The sequence below is a fragment of the Dipodomys ordii genome, unplaced genomic scaffold (genome assembly GCF_000151885.1).
Source record: "Dipodomys ordii isolate 6190 unplaced genomic scaffold, Dord_2.0 Scaffold63, whole genome shotgun sequence".
Taxonomy (NCBI): Eukaryota; Metazoa; Chordata; class Mammalia; order Rodentia; family Heteromyidae; genus Dipodomys; species Dipodomys ordii.
The window spans coordinates 9118729-9137402 of NW_012267279.1; the positions used below are offsets into that span (position 1 = coordinate 9118729).

At 43.5% G+C, this 18674-nt stretch overlaps 1 protein-coding gene across 3 annotated transcripts in view; it reads right to left on the reverse strand.

Annotated features, from left to right (window-relative positions):
* LOC105990148 (chromosome unknown open reading frame, human C2orf42) overlaps positions 1–18674 on the reverse strand; it is a 49665-nt gene that overhangs the window by 16591 nt on the left and 14400 nt on the right. For 2 of the 3 annotated variants that reach the window (XM_013022474.1, XM_013022473.1), the window contains exons 3-8: positions 16391–16501; positions 14739–14843; positions 11925–12029; positions 9149–9256; positions 5330–5430; positions 2861–3023 (exon numbers count right to left, since the gene is read on the reverse strand). In XM_013022474.1, the coding sequence (XP_012877928.1) occupies positions 2861–3023; positions 5330–5430; positions 9149–9256; positions 11925–12029; positions 14739–14843; positions 16391–16501 (693 nt within the window). The remainder of the gene's footprint in view (positions 1–2860; positions 3024–5329; positions 5431–9148; positions 9257–11924; positions 12030–14738; positions 14844–16390; positions 16502–18674) is intronic. The other variant, XM_013022475.1, reaches the window with a different exon arrangement.

Genomic DNA, 18674 nt, shown 5'->3' on the forward strand with positions numbered 1-18674 from the left:
CAAGTGGTAGAGCGCTAGCCTTGAGCTGAAGAGCTGAGGGACAGCGCCCAGGCCCAGAGTTCAGGCCCCACGACCGGACCCAAAAAAACAAAAAAAACCCTTAAAATTTAGCTGGACACCAGTGGCTCATGACAGTAATCCTAGCTGAGATCTGAAGATTGTGGTCTGAAGCCAACACAGGCAGGAAAGTGTGAGAGACTCTTATCCTCATTTATTTATTTTTATTTTTTTGTCAGTCATGGGGCTTGAACTCTGGGGCTGGGCGCTGTCCCTCAGCATTTCAGCTCAAGGCTAGTGCTCTGCCACTTGAGCCATACAGCCACTTCTGGCATTTTTTTGTTTATGTGGTACTGAGGAATTGAACCCAGGGCCTCATGCATGAGAGGCAAGAACTCTACCACTAAGCCATCTTCACAGCCCTCTTATCTCCATTTAACTACCAAAAAAGGCAGAAGTGGAAATGTGGCTATAGTGGTATATAGCACTTGCTTTGGGCAAAAAAGGCTCAGGGATAGCACCTAGGCCCTGAGTTCAAGCCGCAGGGCTGGCATAAAAAAACAACAACAAAACTTTAAAACTTGAAATATTCTGCTATGTTTATTTATTTATTGCCAGTCCTAGGGCTTGAACTCAGGACTTGGGCGCTGTCCCTGAGCTTCTTTGCTCAAGGCTAGCACTCTACCTCTTGAGCCACAGTGCCCCTTCTAGCTTTTTCTGTTTATGTGGTACTAAGGGCTTCATGCATTCTAGGCAAGCACTCTACCACTAAGCCATATCCAAATGTTTAAAAAAATACTGTAACACCTCTGTACATCATCTTTATAATAACAATAAAAATAACATTGAAATATAATGACACTGAATATATTTTTGCAATAATCTAGATACATATTTAAAATAGTCATTTAAGGATAAGATATCTAGGTTTTTCCTTTAATCTGGCAGGGAGAATTGGAGAAAGGTATTCATAAAACAAGTCTGATCAAAGTTCATATACTTAATCTTTAGTTCAATACTTTTGTGAAGTAGGGTTTTTATAGGGAGATTAGGTCAGAAAAACCTCTGTACTCTTGAGTAGCTTAATGAATGGAATAATAAACTTGGGAATGGATTAATTATGTATTAAAAATAACATAGAAGCTGGATACAGAAAGTAGTAAGTTAAAAAAAGAGCTGTGATATGATACCATGTCTTGGATAGAATTTTAACAGTGATGTTGTCTGTAGAGTGACGGATTACAGGTGGTTTTTGTCTTTTATGCTCTATAATGAAATCTATGATTTCTCTACAGTGAATATATATTAGATCTGTAATGTTACTTGGAAAGCCCTAGCATAAATGAAACATGTTATCCTAGAATCTCTTTACAAAATGAATGAATGTGTGCTGAGTGCCAGCAGCTCAAGTGTGTAATTCTAGCAACTCAGAAGGTTGGGATTTGAGGCTTGAGGTTCAATACCAGCCTTTTTTTTTGGGGGGGGGGTCCCGTCGTGGTGCCTGAACTCTGGGCCTGGGCGCTGTCCCTCAGCTCTTCAACTCAAGGCTAGCACTCTACCACTTGAGCCACAGCGCCACTTCTGGCTTTTTTCTTTTTGCTTATGTGGTGCTGAAGAATCGAACCCAGGGCCTCATACATGCAAGGCAAGCGCTCTACCACTGAGCCACCTTCCAGCCCCGATATCAGCCTTTTTTGACCTTGGTAAAATAAGTATTTTATTCCCTAAAGGGGCATTTCTCCTGAAAAAAATTTTGTATGTTTCTTTTAATTGTAAAAATACTGTACAGAGGGGTTACAGTTACATGAGCAAGGTAATGAGTATATTTCTTTCTTTCTTTTTTTTGATCTGGTCATGGGGCCTGAACTCTGGGCCTGGGCGATATCCCTCAGCTCTTCAGCTCAAGGCTAGCGCTCTACCACTGGAGCCACAGCGCCACTTTCAGCTTTTTTCTTTTTTGCTTATGGGGTGCTGAGGAATCGAACCCAGGGCCTCATACATGCAAGGCAAGCGCTCTACCACTGAGCCACCTTCCCAGCCCAATGAGTACATTTCTTTTTTTTTTTTGGTCGGTTGTGGGGCTTGAACTCGGCCTGGGCACTGTCCCTCAGCTCTTCAGCTCAAGGCGAGCGCTCTACCACTTAAGCTACAGTGCCACTTCCGGTTTTCTGGTGGTTTTATTGGAGATAGGAGTCTCACGGTCTCTCCTGCCCGGGCTGGCTTTGAACCTCGATCCTCAGATCTCAGCCTCCTGAGTAGCTAGGATTACAGGCGTGAGCCACCAGCGCCTGGCTCCAATGAGTACATTTCTTATCAAGCATTGTTGCCTCCTCCTTTGTTTTTCCCTTAGGATCCCTTCCCTTCCACCTCCATGAGACTCTTATCTCCAATTAACCATCAAAAAGCCCAGAATTGGAGCCATGGCTCAATGGTTGAGAGGTAGCCTTGAGCAGTTTAAGCCCCAGGACTGGCACACATACATACACAAAAAAGAGTAATTTGTAAAAAAAAAAAAACAACAAAAATCCAAGTCAAGATCCGAAACCTCAGAAAATGTAAAAGGCAGATGTGGCCCTCAAAGGAAGATGGGCTGTTAAAATTTACTTACCCAGCCAGGCACAAGGGGCTCATGCCTGTAATCCTAGCTACTAAAGAGGCTGAGAGATAAGGATCCTGGTTCAAAGCCAACCTGGGCAAAAAAGTTCCCATGAAACTTTTATCTCTAATTAACCCTCAAAAATTGGAAGTGGCGTCCTAGTTCAACTCGTAGAGTACTAGCTTTGAGCACAAAAAGGCTCTAAGACAGCACTCAAGCCCTGAGTTCAAGCCCACAATGAACAAAAACAACAAAGAATTTACTTACCCACTTTGAGAAAAGTTTTTAGTTCCAAGGGTCGAAGCACCGGTTGCTTTTCTATGCGACCGTAGGTTTCTGCTATGCTTTCTACTTCCACTTTAGGGCATCTAAACAGCTCGTACGTTCCGTCTCGGTTCTGAATAAAGCTACGTGTGATTTCCAAGGGCATCTGGACACAAAGACAGAAAGGTGAGACAGGGAAAACATTCAAAGCAAGCAAATGCTTGGATACTAAAAGATCTTTTTTTTGGGGGGGGGTCTGGTCATGGGGTCTGAACTCTGGGCCTGGATGCTGTCCCTCAGCTCTTCAGCTCAAGACTAGTGCTCTACCACTTGAGCCACAGCGCCACTTCCGGCTTTTTTCTGTTTGCTTATGTGGTGCTGAGGAATCGAACCCAGGGCCTCACGCATGCAAGGCAAGTGCTCTACCACTGAACCACCTTCCCAGCTCTTAAAAGAGCTTTTATTATTCTTTCTTTCTTGTTTTCTTAAGTGCACTCAAACTAATTAAAATTTTCTTTGTATTTTCAAGTAAATCCAAATTTGCCATCAACAAATCCAAATCACCATTTTTTCCTTACATCATTTATGGATTTCCTTAATTTGAACCTATCCAACCCAATTTTATTCCTTCTCCTACTGCACTACTGGCAGCATTCTTCTAGTACTCAGCTCCACCTACAGTTCTCCCATCTTGTGTATGTAAGTGATGAAGTTTTCAGAGCCTATTTTCTCACTTGCAAAACCCAAGTAATAGCAGTGGATGACTGGGAGGATGAATATGTCCATGTAAGTAAATACTTCCAATAGCAGAAGCTCTAATGAGCACTGTAACACTGGTTCCCTGCCTCAGTTGCCCTTGCCCTGGTTAATTGAAGAGGGTATGTCTCAGAGATTTGTATGCCCAGACTGGCTTTGAACTTCCATTCTCAGAACTCACCTTCCTGAGTAGCTACAATTGTAGGTGTGAACCACCCACGCCTGACTACCTTTTTTTTATTTTCCCCAGACCTGGAGCTTGAACTCAGGGCCTGTGCACTGTCCCTGTGCTTCTTTTCTTTTGCTCAAGGCTAGCACTCTACCACTTGAGCCACAGCACCACTTCCTGCTTTTTCTGCTTATGTGGTACTGAGGAATTGAACCCAGGCAAGCACTCTACTAGTGAGCCACATTCCCCCTAATGCTTTATTTTTTGTTGTTGTTAGTCATGGGGCTTGAACTCTGGGCCTGGGTGCTGTCCATCAGCTATTCAGCTCAAGGCGAGTGCTTTACCACTTGAGCCACAGCACCACTTCTGGTTTTCTGGTGGTTTATTGGAGGTAAGAGTCTCATGAACTTTCCTGCCTGGGCTGGCTTTGAACCGTGATCCTCAGATCTCAGCCTCCTGAGTAGCTAGGATTACAGGCATGAGCCACTGGTGCCTAAGGCTTCAGTAACTCAAAAAATTGTTTTTATTGTTATTATAAAAGGATGTACAAAGGTGTTACAGTTACATAACTTAGCTAAAGAATACTTTTCTTGGGCTGAGAATATAGCTTAGTGGTAGAGTGCTTGCCTAACATGCACAAAGCCCTGGGTTCTATTTCTCAGTACCACATATACAGAAAAAGCCAGAAGTGGAGCTGTGGCTCAAGTGGTAAAACTGCTAGCCCTGAGCACAGAGAGACTCAGGCCCTGAGTTCAAGCCCCAGGACTGGCCAAAAAAGGGAATACCTTTCTTTTGAGATCATGTCACCCATTCCCTTGCTCTTTTTTCTCTTTTTATGTACTCTTTTTTTTTTTCTTTTTCTTTTTTGCCAGTCCTGGGGTTTGAACTCAGGGCCTGGGAGCTGACCCTAAGTCTCTCTGTGCTTAAGACTAGTGCTCTACCACTTGAGCCACAGCACCACTTCTGGCTTTTTCTATTCTATTCAAGTGGTACTGAGGAATTGAATCCAGGGCTTCATGCATGCAAGACAAGCACTCTACAACTAAGCCACCTTCTTAGCCCCCCTTTTTTTTCTTTTTTAATGTCAATACTGGGCTTGAACCCAGGGTCTGGACACTATCCCTTAGCTTTTTCTTTTCAAGATGGCACTCTACAACTTAAGTCATAGCTCCACTTCCAACATTTGTGGCTTAAATGGAGATAAGAGTCTTACAGACTTTCCTGCCTGGGTTGGCTTTAAACTGTGATCCCTAGATCTTAACCTCCTGAGTAGCTAGTATTACAGGTGTGAGCCTTTGGCACCTGGCTTCAGTAACTTTCTTGCTTGGGTTGGCCTTCAAGCCAAACCCTTCTGATCTCAGACTCCCATGTATCCGTCATTATAGGCAAGAATCCTAACACCTGGCAATGATCACTTCTGAATAATCTCTTAGCATGGAAAAAGAGAAACTTTCACTGACAAATGGAACTCAGGGATCTGATGCAAACTTACTCCTCATACCTGCATCCCTCTTTGTGCTCCCACTATTGTAGAAATAAACTCTTACCTCTGGAGTATCTAAGATTTGTTTAACTTGCAGGATATTTGTGATGTGCCAGGTATACTTGGAAAAGGTTCCCAGGGGCAAGGCATCTTTCCGAACAAAAGCTTAATATAAAAAAGGAACAAAATTAGACTACCAAATAATAACATTATTTTTTATTGCCTGCCTGCCTGCCTGCCTGCCTGCCTTCCTTCCTTCCTTCCTTTCTTTCTTTCTTTCTTTCTTTCTTTCTTTCTTTCTTGTCTGGTTGTAGGGCCTGAACTCTGGGCCTGGGCACTGTCCCTCAGCTCTTCAGCTCAAGGCTAGCTCTCTACCACTTGAACCACAGTGCCACTTCCAGCTTTTCTGAGTGGTTTATTGGAGATAAGAGTCTCACAGACTTTCCTGCCCCGCTAGCTTTGAACCGTGATCCTCAGATCTCAACCTCCTGAGTAGCTAGGATTATAGGTGTGAGCCACCAGTGCCTGGCTTTGCTATATGAAATTTTTGAGGCTTCTTAGAGATGCTGTCTTTAGGATTTTGTCTGTATGGTTTTTTGTTTATTTATTTTTCGGTTCTGGGGATCAAACCTAGGATCTTATGCCTGCTACTGCTATGCACAGGACTCCATTATAAGACAGATTTTTTTGTTGTTGTGCCTTGAACTCTAGGTCTGGGCACTGTCCCTCAGCTCTTCAGCTCAAGGCTAATGCTCTATCACTTGAGCCATAGTGCCACTTCCAGTTTTCTGAGTGGTTTTATTGGAGATAAGAGTCTCAAGGACTTTCCTGCCTGAGCTGACTTTGAACTATGATCCTCAGATCTTAGCCTCTTGAATAGTTAGGATTATAGGCATGGGCCACCAGCCTCTGGCAAAACAGACTCTTACAACTGTAGAATTAACAAATCAAGCCGGGCGCTGGTGGCTTGTAATCCTAGCTACTCAGGAGGCTGAGATCTGAGGATCGCGGTTCAAAGCCAGCTTGGGCAGGAGAGACCGTGAGACTCCTATCTCCAATAAACCACCAGAAAACCGGAAGTGGCACTGTAGCTCAAGTGGTAGAGCGCTCACCTTGAGCTGAAGAGCTGAGGGACAGCGCCCAGGCCCAGAGTTCAAGCCCCAGGACGGACAAAAAAAAAAAAAAAAACAGATCAAATCACAGTCCTTAAAATATTACACGGAGTTTAAGATTTGTAATGTGATTGCTAATCCATTGTTTGCATGCAGTATTACAAAGCTATTCCACCAAAGGTCCTACAAAAATAGCCAAGTGATTAAAATTAATGTTTAAACTGAAAGAGATAACATTGCTTCAAAAGGTATGCTATAGAGACAGTTTTGTTTTGTTTTGGTGCTGGTCCTGGGACTTGAACTCAGAGCCTAGCGCTGTCCCTGAGCTTTTTTGTTTAAGGCAAAAGTTTTACCATGTGAGCCAAAGCTCCACTTCCAGATTTTTTTGTTTTTTGTTTTGGTTGGTTAATTGGAGATAAGAATCTCATAGAAGCTGGACACTGATGGGTCAAGTCTGTAATCCTAGCTACTCAGGAGGCTGAGATCTGAGGATCTCGGTTCAAAGCCAGCTCGGGCAGGAACATCTGTGATACTCTTGTCTCCAATTCACCACCAGAAAACCGGAAGTGGCACTGTGGCTCAAGTGGTTGAGTGCTAGCCTTGAGCTGAAGAGCTGAGAGATAGTGCCCAGGCCCAGAGTTCAAGCCCCCCCCTGTGGCTGACAAAAAAAAAAAATCTCATAGACTTTCTTGCCGAGGCTGGCTTCAAACCACAATCCTCAGATCTCAGCCTTCTGGGAGGTTAGGATTATAGATATGAACTTACAATGCCCAGCCAAAGACAAAGGTTTTCATAGTCTAAAACAATGATTTACAGCTTGCGTTATTGAGAAACAGCTAATCCTCAAAGAGTCACTATTATGAGAAATAACAATTTATTGAAGAAATAGCATTGGTTTCTATTTGTAATTATCCTAGGCTATTTGCCACTGAAATCCTCTCCTTCCTTCTCCCACCCCATTTTTAATTTTTTTGCTCTTCTGGGGCTTGAATTCAGAGCATGGGTTCTATCCCTGAGCCTCTCTATTCTTAAGACTAGTGCTCTAGGGGCTGGGAAGGTGGCTCAGTGGTAGAGTGCTTGCCTTGCATGCCTGAGGCCCTGGGTTCGATTCCTCAGCACCACATAAGCAAAAAGAAAAAAGCCAGAAGTGGCGCGTGGCTCAAGTGGTAGAGCGCTAGCCTTGAGCTGAAGAGCTGAGGGACAGCGCCCAGGCCCAGAGTTTAGGCCCCATGACCGGACCGCCCCCCCCCCAAAAAAAAGGCATGACAAAGAGAGAAGACTGGAAAGTATTGCAGGGGCTGAGAAGGTGGCTCAGTGGTAGAGTGCTTGCCTTGCATGCATGAGGCCCTGGGTTCGATTCCTCAGCACCACATAAGCAGAAAAAAAAAATCCGGAAGTGGTGCTATGGCTCAAGTGGTAGCGTGCTAGCCTTGAGCTGAAGATCTGAGGGACAGTGCCCTAGCCCAGAGTTCAAGCCCCATAACTTACCAGAAAAAAAAACATGAAAATGTCACAATGAAATCCCCCTGTATAGCTAATTATACTATTTTAAAAAAACCTTCCTAAATAAAAATCTTCCTTTTCCCAAAACTTGGGAATCATTAGTAAAAGGGTACACACACACACACACACACACACACACACACACACACACACACACACACACACACACACACACACACACACACACACACTATAATATAGGTCCAAGATGCTGACTCAGTAAGTATTGGGGCCTGTAATACTTTTGCCGAAATTTGTTCATACTTAGAAATATCCAACTTTTTGGTGGCCACCTGCATCGCTTGTCATTGTTCTTCTTTAACCAAATGTATATTAAAATTTTTTTTTCTCATTCATTCTTGCTGAAGTAAGGAAGAATGGACCTTCTAAAAATATAGTCACTGCTGGGCGCTGGTGGCTCATGCTTGTAATCCTAGCTACTCAGGAGACTGAGATCAGAGGATCACTGTTCAAAGCCAGCCTGGGCAAGAAAGTCTGTGAAAAAAATTTTTTTTTGCTGGTCATGGGGCCTGAACTCTGGTTCTGGGCACTGTCCCTCAGCTCTTCAGCTCAAGGCTAGTGCTCTACCACTGGAGCCACAGCGCCACTTCTAGCTTTTTCTGTTTATGTGGTGCTTAGGAATCGAACCCAGGGCCTCATGCTTGCACGGCATGCACTCTACCACTGAGCTACTTTCTCAGCCCCCGTGAAATTCTTATCTCCGATAAAACACTAGAAAACCAGAAGTGGCACTGTGGCTCAAGCAGTAGAGCGCTGGCCTTGAGCTGAAGAGAGCAGATACAGTGCCCAAGCCTAAGCCCAGAGCTCAAGCCCCATGACCTACCAAAAAAAAAATAAAAATAGGGCTGGGAAGGTTTCTCAGTGGTAGAGCGCTTGCCTTGCATGCCTGAGGCCCTGGGTTCGATTCCTCAGCAGCACGTAAGAAAAAAGAAAAAAGCCAGAAGTGGCGCTGTGGCTCAAGTGGTAGAGCACTAGCCTTGAGCTGAAGAGCTGAGGGACAGTGCCCAGGCCCAGAGTTCAGGCCCCACGACCGGACCCAAAAATAAAAAGAAAAAAAAATATATATATAGTCATTGTTCTAAGAACTAATTACTGAAATCACACTCCAACTAATCCCAACTAATCCCACTCCAAGCATGTGACTAAAATAGAAATCCTTAACCTGAGAGTCCTACACAGATCTTTTTTTTCCTAATAATTCACTAGGATCAAAATGTGTGTTGCTATTCCTGAAGGAAGTCTCATACCTGTGGTGGAATTGGGGAGCCGCTTTTTTGCATTGCCTATTGATATTCTCTGTTGCAGGGCATCAAAAAAGGACTGAGGAATGTGGAACACCAGTGGCTCTGGTTTGCCTGCCGAAGAAAAAATAAAGTTATTTTAGAGAAACTTCACTTGATGTTTAGAGAAAAGTAAAAAGAAAAGGAGACTGTCATTGGTAGATCAAGCCTATAAAATCCTAGCTATTCAGGCTAAGATCCTGAGGATTGTAGTCCAAAGCCAGCCCAGACAGAAAAGTTTAACAGGATAGACTCCATTTCCAAAACAAACAATATAAAGCAGGGATGAGCTGGACGCCAGTGGCTCATGTCACTTAGCAGTAATCAAACTATTAAGGAAAACTTTTTTTTTTTGGTGCCAACACTAGATGGGGTTTGAACTCAGGGCCTGGGCACTGTCCTTTAGTTTTTGCTTAGGACAGTGCTTTGTCAAGGCTGGCACTCAACTACTTGGGTAACAGCTCTACTTCTAGCTTTTTTTGGTAGTTAACTGGAGAGAAAAATCTCATGGACTAGCCAGGAGTTGGTGGCTGACACCTATAATCCTAGCTACTCAGGAGGCTGAGATCTGAGGATCACAGTTCAAAGTCAGCTTGGGCAGGAAACTCCATGAGACTCTAATCTCCAACAAACCACTCAGAAAACCAGAAGTGGCATTGTGACTCAAGTGGTAGAGTGGCTTTGAGCTGAAGAGCTGAGGGACAGCACCCAGGCCGGGAGTTTAAGCCCCATGACTGACCCCGCCCCCCTCCCAAAAAAAATCTCATGGACTTTCCTGCCTGGGCTGGCTTTAAACCTCAATTCTGAAATCTCAGCACTTAATAAAGCCAATCAAGGCCCTCAATTTAAGCCACTGGCAAGTATCTGATAAATATCTGGTTAAATAATCTACTGTATGTGAGGGGGAAAATCCACACAAAACAATGTTAAAGAACACACACACATGCACATACACATATATACATGTGCGTGCCACAAAAGAGAGCTATTTTCCAAGAGACTAAGAGACTCCTGTCTCTTGGAACAGAGGTCCATCAAGTGGGGTAGTGTAGTAAGCCAGTGTGTTTGCACAATGGTAGAGACAGTCTTTTGGAAAGAATATCAGACCTATTTGTGTAGCCAGAGCTTAGAACTAGAAACAATAGGAAATATTACAAGCCAACATCTTTCCTCAGACAATGAAGACTTCCCCAAAGCTGAAACTGTTCAGCAATGTTAAGAGCTGCCTCAAAAGCACTGAGCTCCTCCTAGCTGAATAGAGCCCAACAAACCAGAATTAAGGAGGCTTCTTTTCTTTTCTTTTCTTTTTTTGGTCCAGTCATGAGTGCTGAACTCTGGGCCTGGGCGCTGTCCCTCAGCTCTTCAGCTCAAGGCTAGCGCTCTACCACTTGAGCCATAGCGCCACTTCTGGCTTTTTTCTTTTTGCTTATGTGGTGCTGAGGAATCGAACCCAGGGCCTCAGGCATGCAAGGCAAGCGCTCTACCACTGAGCCAACTTCCCAGCCCTTTTTTTTTTTTTTTTACCAAACAGACAAATGCAAAAACACAGATAAACAAACCACACTTTTATTTTTCTGAGACAGGTCATAATAACCTGGCCTGTGTTGGACTCAAATTCTGTTGAATCTCCTGCCTCTGACTCCCAAATGACTTACACACTGACTTACTTAATATGTGTGGTGCTCTCCTCTATCTCTAAATTCATTTTGTTGGTCCCGCACTTTCCTTGATTAATTGAATGATTAAGTTGCAATTATTCTTTTCTTACAACTTTGATTTCTACTATGAGGTGTCCTCCCCCCTCCTCCCCGCTCCTTTTTTTTTTTTTTGTCGGTCATGGGGCTTGAACTCTGGGCCTGGGTGCTGTCCTTTAGCTTTTCAGCTCAAGGCTAGTGCTCTACCGCTTGAGCCACAGCGCCACTTCTTGTTTTCTGAGCGGTTTATTGGAGGCATGAGCCACCAGTGCCCAGCTACCTTTTCCTGTTTTTTAGAGAAGGTCTTGCTATATGGCTTAGGCTGGCCTTAAACTCATGGTCCTCTTGAATCAGCCTCTGAAGTGCTACGATTACAGACATGTGTTATCACACCCAGTTTGATTTCTACATTCTTCTGGCCAAGTACTCTCTGGATTGAGGTTCATTTACTTCATTTACTTCTCCAATCAAAACAGGGCACCCCGGTGGCTCACATCCATAATCCTAGCTACTCATGAGTCTGAGATCTGAGGATCGCGGTTCAAAGTCAGCCTGGGCAGGAAAGTCTGTGAGACTCTTATCTCCAATAAACCACTAGAAAACCAGAAGTGGCGCTGTGGCTCAAGTGGTAGAACACTGGCCTTGAGCTGAAGAGCTCAGGGACAGCGTCCAAGCCCAGAGTTCAAGCCCCACGACCAACATAACAAGAACAAAAACCAAAACAAAAAACAGTATAACTGGCTGGGCACGGGTAGCTCATGTTTATAATCCTAGCTATTCAGGAGGCTGATTCTTAGGATTGTGGTTGAAGCCAGCCCAGACAGGAAAGTCTGTGGAGACTCTTACCTTCACTTAGCCAACAAAAAGCCAGAAGTGAAGATGTGGCTCAAGTGGTAGAGCACCAGCCTTGAGCAAGACAGCGAAGGGACAGGGCCCAGGCTCCCAGTTCAAGCCTCAGGACCAGCACACACACACACACACAAAGCAAAACACAATTACTTTAATTTCTCTTACTTCAGGAATAGCCCAATTGGGTGATCTATACTTACCATCAAACTGATAGTGCATGGTTTGATGGATACGTTCTGTTACACTGGCCAACCAGTCTTGGAAGGATAAGGTTACCTGTGCCTCATCCAACAACTGACCACAAACTAGAAAAAGAAAAAACTGTTAGTAACTTTAATTTTCTTTTATAATAAATAATTGAAGTTTGAAAAAAGTTAGTGTTTGTACAGAAATAAGAGACCAAAAAAGTGAAATCCAAAGAAACTGGATAAACTAAATGAAAAGTTAATACAAAATCACTGTACATATTTATTTATGTGTGATAATTCAATATAGATTTTTTTTTGTAAGTCGTGGGGCTTGAACTCTGGGCCTGGGCACTGTCCCTGAACTCTTCAGCTCAAGGCTAGCACTCTACCACTTGAGCCACAAGGCCACTTCTGGTTTTATGGTGGTTTATTGAGGATAAGAGTCTCACAGACTTTCCTGCCCAGGCTGGCTTTGAACCATGATCCTCAGATCTCAGCCTCCTGAGTAGCTAGGATTATAGGCATAAGCCACCAAGTGCCTGGCTTAGACATTATTATTATTTTTTAAATATTAGTACTGGGACTTGCACTCAGGGCCTAGGCACTGTCTCTTAGCTTTTCTTGCTCAAGGCCAATGCTCTACCACTAGAGCCACAGCTCCAGTTCTGGCTTTTTTGTGATTACTTGGAGATGAAGAATCTCAAAACTTTTCTGCTTCAGATGGCTTTGAGCCATAATGCTCAGATCTCAGCCTTCTGAGTAGTTAGCATTACAGGTGTAAGCCACTAGTGCTCAGCTTAAGACCTTTTTTAAAAAATGCTTATCCTGGGGTTTCAACTCAGGGGCTGGGTACCTTTTTTTTTTTTCTCTCTCTAGGCTAGCACTCTATCACTTGAGCCACAGCTCTATTTCCAGCTTTTTGGTAGTTCTTTCTTTCTTTCCTACTTTCCTTCTTTCTCCCTTTCTCTCTTTCTTTCTTTTGAAAAGAATCTAATAGACTTTCCTGCACAGGGTGGCTTTTGGACCAGGATCCTCAGATCTCAGCCTCCTGAGCAGCTAGGATTATAGGTATGAGCCACCAATGCCTGGCTTTTTTTTTTTTTTTTGCCAGTCCTGGAGCTTGAACTCAGGGCCTGAGCACTGTCCCTGAGCTTCTTTTTGCTCAAGGCTAGCACTCTAGCACTTCAGGTACAGTGCCACATTCAGCTTTTTCTGTTTATGTGGTGCTGAGCAATCGAACCCAGAGCTTCACGCATGCTAGGCAAGTACCCTACCATTAAGCCACATTCCCAGCTTCCCCATTCCACCCCCCCCCTTTTTTTTTTTTTAAAGAATATAAGGTGCTGGTAGTTCATGCCGCATGCTGATTCCTAGCTGCTTGGGAAACTGAAAGTGGGAGGATTTAAATTCAAAGCCAACTTGGGCTGTAAAGCTCAAATAACCCCTTTTGAAAAAGAACTGGAAGTAGTGGTACACGCTTGTTATCCTAGGTACATAGGAAAGCTAAATTATGCAGATCATACTCAGACACATGCCTAGGCAAGAATCCAAATTCTGTACCAAATTAACCAGCAAGCTGGGTACCATTTGCTTATTCCTGTAATCCTTGCTACTCAGGAGGCTGAGATTTGAGGCCTGAGGTTCACAGCCAGCCTGGGAAAATAATAATAAGAGATGTTTTGTTGTTGGTGCTGGTGGTGGTAGTGGTCATGAGGCTTGAACTCTGGGTCTGGGTGCTGTCCCTGAGCTCTTCAGCTTAAGGATAGCACTCTACCACTTGAGCCACAGTGCCACTTCTGGTTTTCTGGTGGTTTATTGGCGATAAGAGTCTCATGGATTTTCCTGCCTGGGCTGGCTTTGAATTGTGATCCTCTGATCTCAGCTTCTTGATTAGCTAGGATTAGGAGGCGTGAGCCATGGGTACCAGGCTCTTTTTGTTTTGTTTTTGTAAGATCCTGGGGCTTAAACTCAGAGCTTGGGCATTGATTCCTAGATTTTTTTTGTTCAAGGCTCTACCACTTAAGCTACACTGCCACCTGCTTTTTTAGTGTTAACTGGTGGTTTTTTTTTTTTTTTTGGTGTTTAATTGAAAATCTCATGGACTTTCCTGCCCTGGCTGGCTTCTAACCAAAATCTCAGCTTCCTGAGTAAGTAGGATGAGTAGCTGGTGAGATACCAGACAAGATATAGTCTTATTGCAATTAACTGGAAAAAAACAGAAGTGGAGGTGTGAACTCAAGTGGTAAAGCACCAGCACTGATTACAAAAGTTAAGGAAGTATGGGAAGCCCAGAGTTCAAGCCTCAGTAGCAATGGGCACACACACATACACACATACCACCTGAAACCCAAAATGAAACAAAAACCCCCTTCACCAAGTAGTAACATTTTATAAAATGACAGTACAATATTCAATCAGGAAAATGAAAGGGACAGAATCCAGTGACCTGATTCATTTCACCAGTTTCTACATGCACATGTGTAGTATGTGTGCATATGCCCTATGCAACTTGTCATATGTAGATTGTGTGACCAATATAGTCAAAACACAAAAGCATTCTATCACACAACTCTTTTCTATTAATCCCTAGCAACCAATAATCTGTTCTCTGTCTCCATAATTATAGATGGCATTTTATTTTGACCATGATTTGAAAATTGGTGAGATGGGAGACTCAGCTCATATAAATCTATATGCTGCTAACGTTTATGCTGATGTTTAGCATTCTTTGGGAGACAATATGCAATTATTCCTTTTGCTTACTGCTTCTGACTTTTTCAGGAACATTTTCTACTGCTGTATACTATTCTACAGAGGGAGACTTACCCTGCCTTTTTAATGAAGAAGCAACAACAGGCTTTTTTAGGCCACTCTTCCTTAGACTGCCGCTCACTGCATCTTGAGGAATTAGTGACCTATTCATTTGTGCACCTAAATCACAGATTATTAAAGTGATTAAAAATGTTTGTGGAATATATAAACTGATTTGACATTTAATTCTAAAGAGTCTGAAACAAGCTGAGTAAGATGGCTCAACCCTGTAATCTCAGTTATATGGGAGGAAAAGATGGGGGATTGTGATTCGAAGCCAACCTGGGCAAAAGGAAGTTCTAGAGACTCCATCTCAACCAATGGCCAAGTGGGGTGGCACACACCTGTTATCCCAGCTATGGGGGAAGTACACTGGCTGGACAGAGTGACCTGTTCCTTAGCCCTAGTCACACAGGGAGGCACAAGTAGGAGGATCACAACCCTCCAGCCTGGACATAAGTCCCTACCTTGAAAATAACCACTGTAAAAAGGGGTTCGAGTGGTAAAGCACTTGCCCAGCAAGCACTAATCCCCGAGTTCAATTTCCATTATTAAAAAAAGAAAGGCTTGGAAGAGTCTAGATTAGCGTTACACTTCTAAAAGGAAATAAACATTATCCTTTATACATAAAATGTGAACTTTTTATGTTGTTTATAGAATATTAAGGGTGAAAATAGAAATGAAAGGAAGAAAAGAAGTCACCCGTTGTTCTTACTTGTCAGAATAACAACTCTCTGATGAGCCATCTTCCTAGCTTGTTTTGCTGCCCTTTTTTTGTTTTATCAGCTGTGGGACTTGAACTCAGGGCCTAAGCACTGTCCCTGAGCTCTTTTGCTCAAGGCTAGCACTCCACAACTTTGAGGCACAGCACCACTTCTAGTTTTTGAATGGTTAGTTGGAGAGTCTCACAGGGCCTTTTATGTGTGGGCTGGCTTTGAACTGCCATCCCCAAATCTCAGTCTCCTGAGTAACTAGGATTACAGGCATGAGTCACCAGTGCTGGATGCTTTTTTTATTTTAGTAGCTATAATTATACTAAGGTTGCCAGATTAGAAAAAAAAATTCTTTTGAATACAGATAATTTTTTAGGCTAAGCATATTTCAAATATTACATTGGAAATATTATACTAAATGATTAGTTATTTAAAATTCAAGGTCTATTGAGCATTCTATGCTTCGCAAGACTTCCTAAGTGACCTAAACATTTCTCTCCAAGAAGGGTTGGGGGAGAAGGTCAGTGGCAGACTGCTTGGCTAGTATGACAAGGTCCTGAGTTCAATCCCTAGCACTGGAAACTTAAGATGAGCAAAGATTACACATAATTGCTGGGGGTCAGTGAAAGACATAAAGCTTAGTAGAATAATGTCCAGAGGGCTGGGAAGGTGGCTCAGTGGTAGAGCACTTGCCTTGCAAGCATGAGGCCCTGGGTTCGATTCCTCAGCACCACATAAGCAAAAAGAAAAAAGCCGGAAGTGGTGCTGTGGCTCAAGTGGTAGAGTGCTAGCCTTAGCTGAAGAGCTAAGGGACAGCGCCCAGCCCTAGAGTTCAGGCCTCACTACTGGACCCAAAATAAATAAATAAATAAACAAATAAATAATATTCTTTAAAAAAAAAAAAAGAATAATGTCCAGAGACAATATCACCAAACAAATAAAACAGGCTCTCACCAGTCACTTCATCCTTCTTCCTCTTCTTTGGCTTAGAGGCCGCAGTCTCACATACTGATGCAGTTGATTCTGAATGGCAACCTAATTGGGGCACAATAGTCTCTTTAAGACCTAAAAAGAAAAGGTTTATAAATTACTAACTGTTCAAGAGTAACTATGGGCCTCAATCTAGAGAAAATATTAATTTATAAGAAATCTAAATCCGGGCTGGGAAGTTGGCTCAGTGATAGAGTGTTTGCCTCACATGCACGAGGCCCTGGGTTCGATTCCTCAGCACCACATAAGCAGAAAAAAAAAAGCCGGAAGTGGTGCTGTGGCTCAAGTGGTAGAGTGCTAGCCTTGAGCTGAAGAGCTGAGGGACAGCGCCCAGGCCCAGAGTTTAGGCCCACGACTGACCCAAGGAAAAAAAAAAAAAAATCTAAATCCTCAAAACAAAGAATACAGTCTTTGCTTTAAAATAAATTTCTTGAAAGAACTCTGAAAAATATGTGTTTTTGTTCATAGTTTATTAAATTGGTAAAGAGGCTCTACCAGGCTGGGGCTATCACTCAGTGATAGAGTGCTTGCCTAGAATGAGGCCGTAGGTTTGACTCTCTACCACAGGACAAACAAACCATCAAAAAAACCAACTAGCCAGGAGCTGGTGACTCATGCCTGTAATCCTAGATACTCAGGAGGCTGAGATCTGAGGATAGTGGTTCAAAGCCAGCCCAAGCAGGAAAGTTTGTGAAACTCTTTATCGCCAATGAACTACCAGATAACTAGAAGTGACGCTGTGGCTCAAGTGGTAGAGTGCTAGCCTTGAGCAGAAGAGCTTAGGGACAGCGCCCAGGTCCCAGAGTTCAAGCCCCATGACCAACAAAAAACAAACAAAAAAAATGATTAAGCAATATAAAACTAAAAAGTTGGGAGCTGGGCACTGGTGGCTCATGCCTATAATTCTAACTACTTAGGAGGCTGAGATCTGAGGATCTTAGTTCAAAGCCAGACCAGGCAGAAAAGTTAATAAATTCTTTTTTTTTTTGGTCCAGTCATGGGGCCTGAACTCTGGGCCTGAGCGCTGTCTCTCAGGTCTTCAGCTCAAGGTTAGCGCTCTACCACTTGAGCCACAGCACCACTTCCGGCTTTTTTCTTTTTGCTTATGTGGTGCTGAAGAATCGAACCCAGGGCCTCAGGCATGCAAGGCAAGCGCTCCACCACTGAGCCAACTTCCCAGCCCAAAAAGTTAATGAATTCTTATCTCCAATAATCTACCAAAAAGCCAGAAATGGAGCTGTGGTTCAAGTGGTAGAGTTCTAACCCTGAGCCAAACAAGCTCAAGCACAGTGCCCAGGCACTGAGTTCAAACTCCACTAGCATGTATGCATGCACATGTGTGCGCGCACACACACACAAAGTTGGGAGCTACTACCAGCTAAAAATTAAGATAAACTAGATGCTGGTGGCTCATGCCTGTAATCCTACCTACTAAGATGAAGATAGAATTCAAAGTCAGCCTGGGCAGGAAAATCTGACTTATCTTAATTAAACCAGCAAAAAGCCAGAAGTGGCTAGGAGAAAATGAGAGAAGGGGTGACATTATCCAAACAGAAATGTACTCATTACCTGACTTAAATAACAACTGCCACCACTTTGTACATTATCATCTTAACAATTGAAAATAAGCCAGAAGTGGATCTTAAGCTCAAGTTGTAGAGTACCAACCTTCAGTGCAAAAGTTAAGCAAGCTTATAAGGCCCTGAATTCAAAACCTACTATTAGCATGGCACCCAACTAAAAAGATCATTAGGGCTGAGAATGTAGCTTAGTGGTAGAGTGCTTGTATAGCATGCATGAAGCCCTGGTTAGATTCCTCAGGACCACATAAACAGAAAAAGCTAGAAGAAGCCGGGCGCTGGTGGCTCACGCCTGTAATCCTAGCTACTTAGGAGGCTGAGATCTGAGGATCGCAGTTCAAGGCCAGCCCGGGCAGGAGAGACCATGAGACTCCTATCTCCAATAAACCACCAGAAAACCGGAGGTGGCGCTGTAGCTCAAGTGGTAGAGCACTAGCCTTGAGCTGAAGAGCTGAGGGACAACGGCCAGGCCCAGAGTTCAAGCCCCACGACCGACAAAAAAAAAAAAAAAAAAAAATCTAAATCCGGGGCTGGGAAGGTGGCTCAGTGGTAGAGTGATTGCCTTGCATGCAGGAGGCCCTGGGTTCGATTCCTCAGCACCACATAAGCAGGAAAAAAAAAGCCGGAAGTGGCGCTGTGGCTCAAGTGGTAGAGCACTAGCCTTGAGC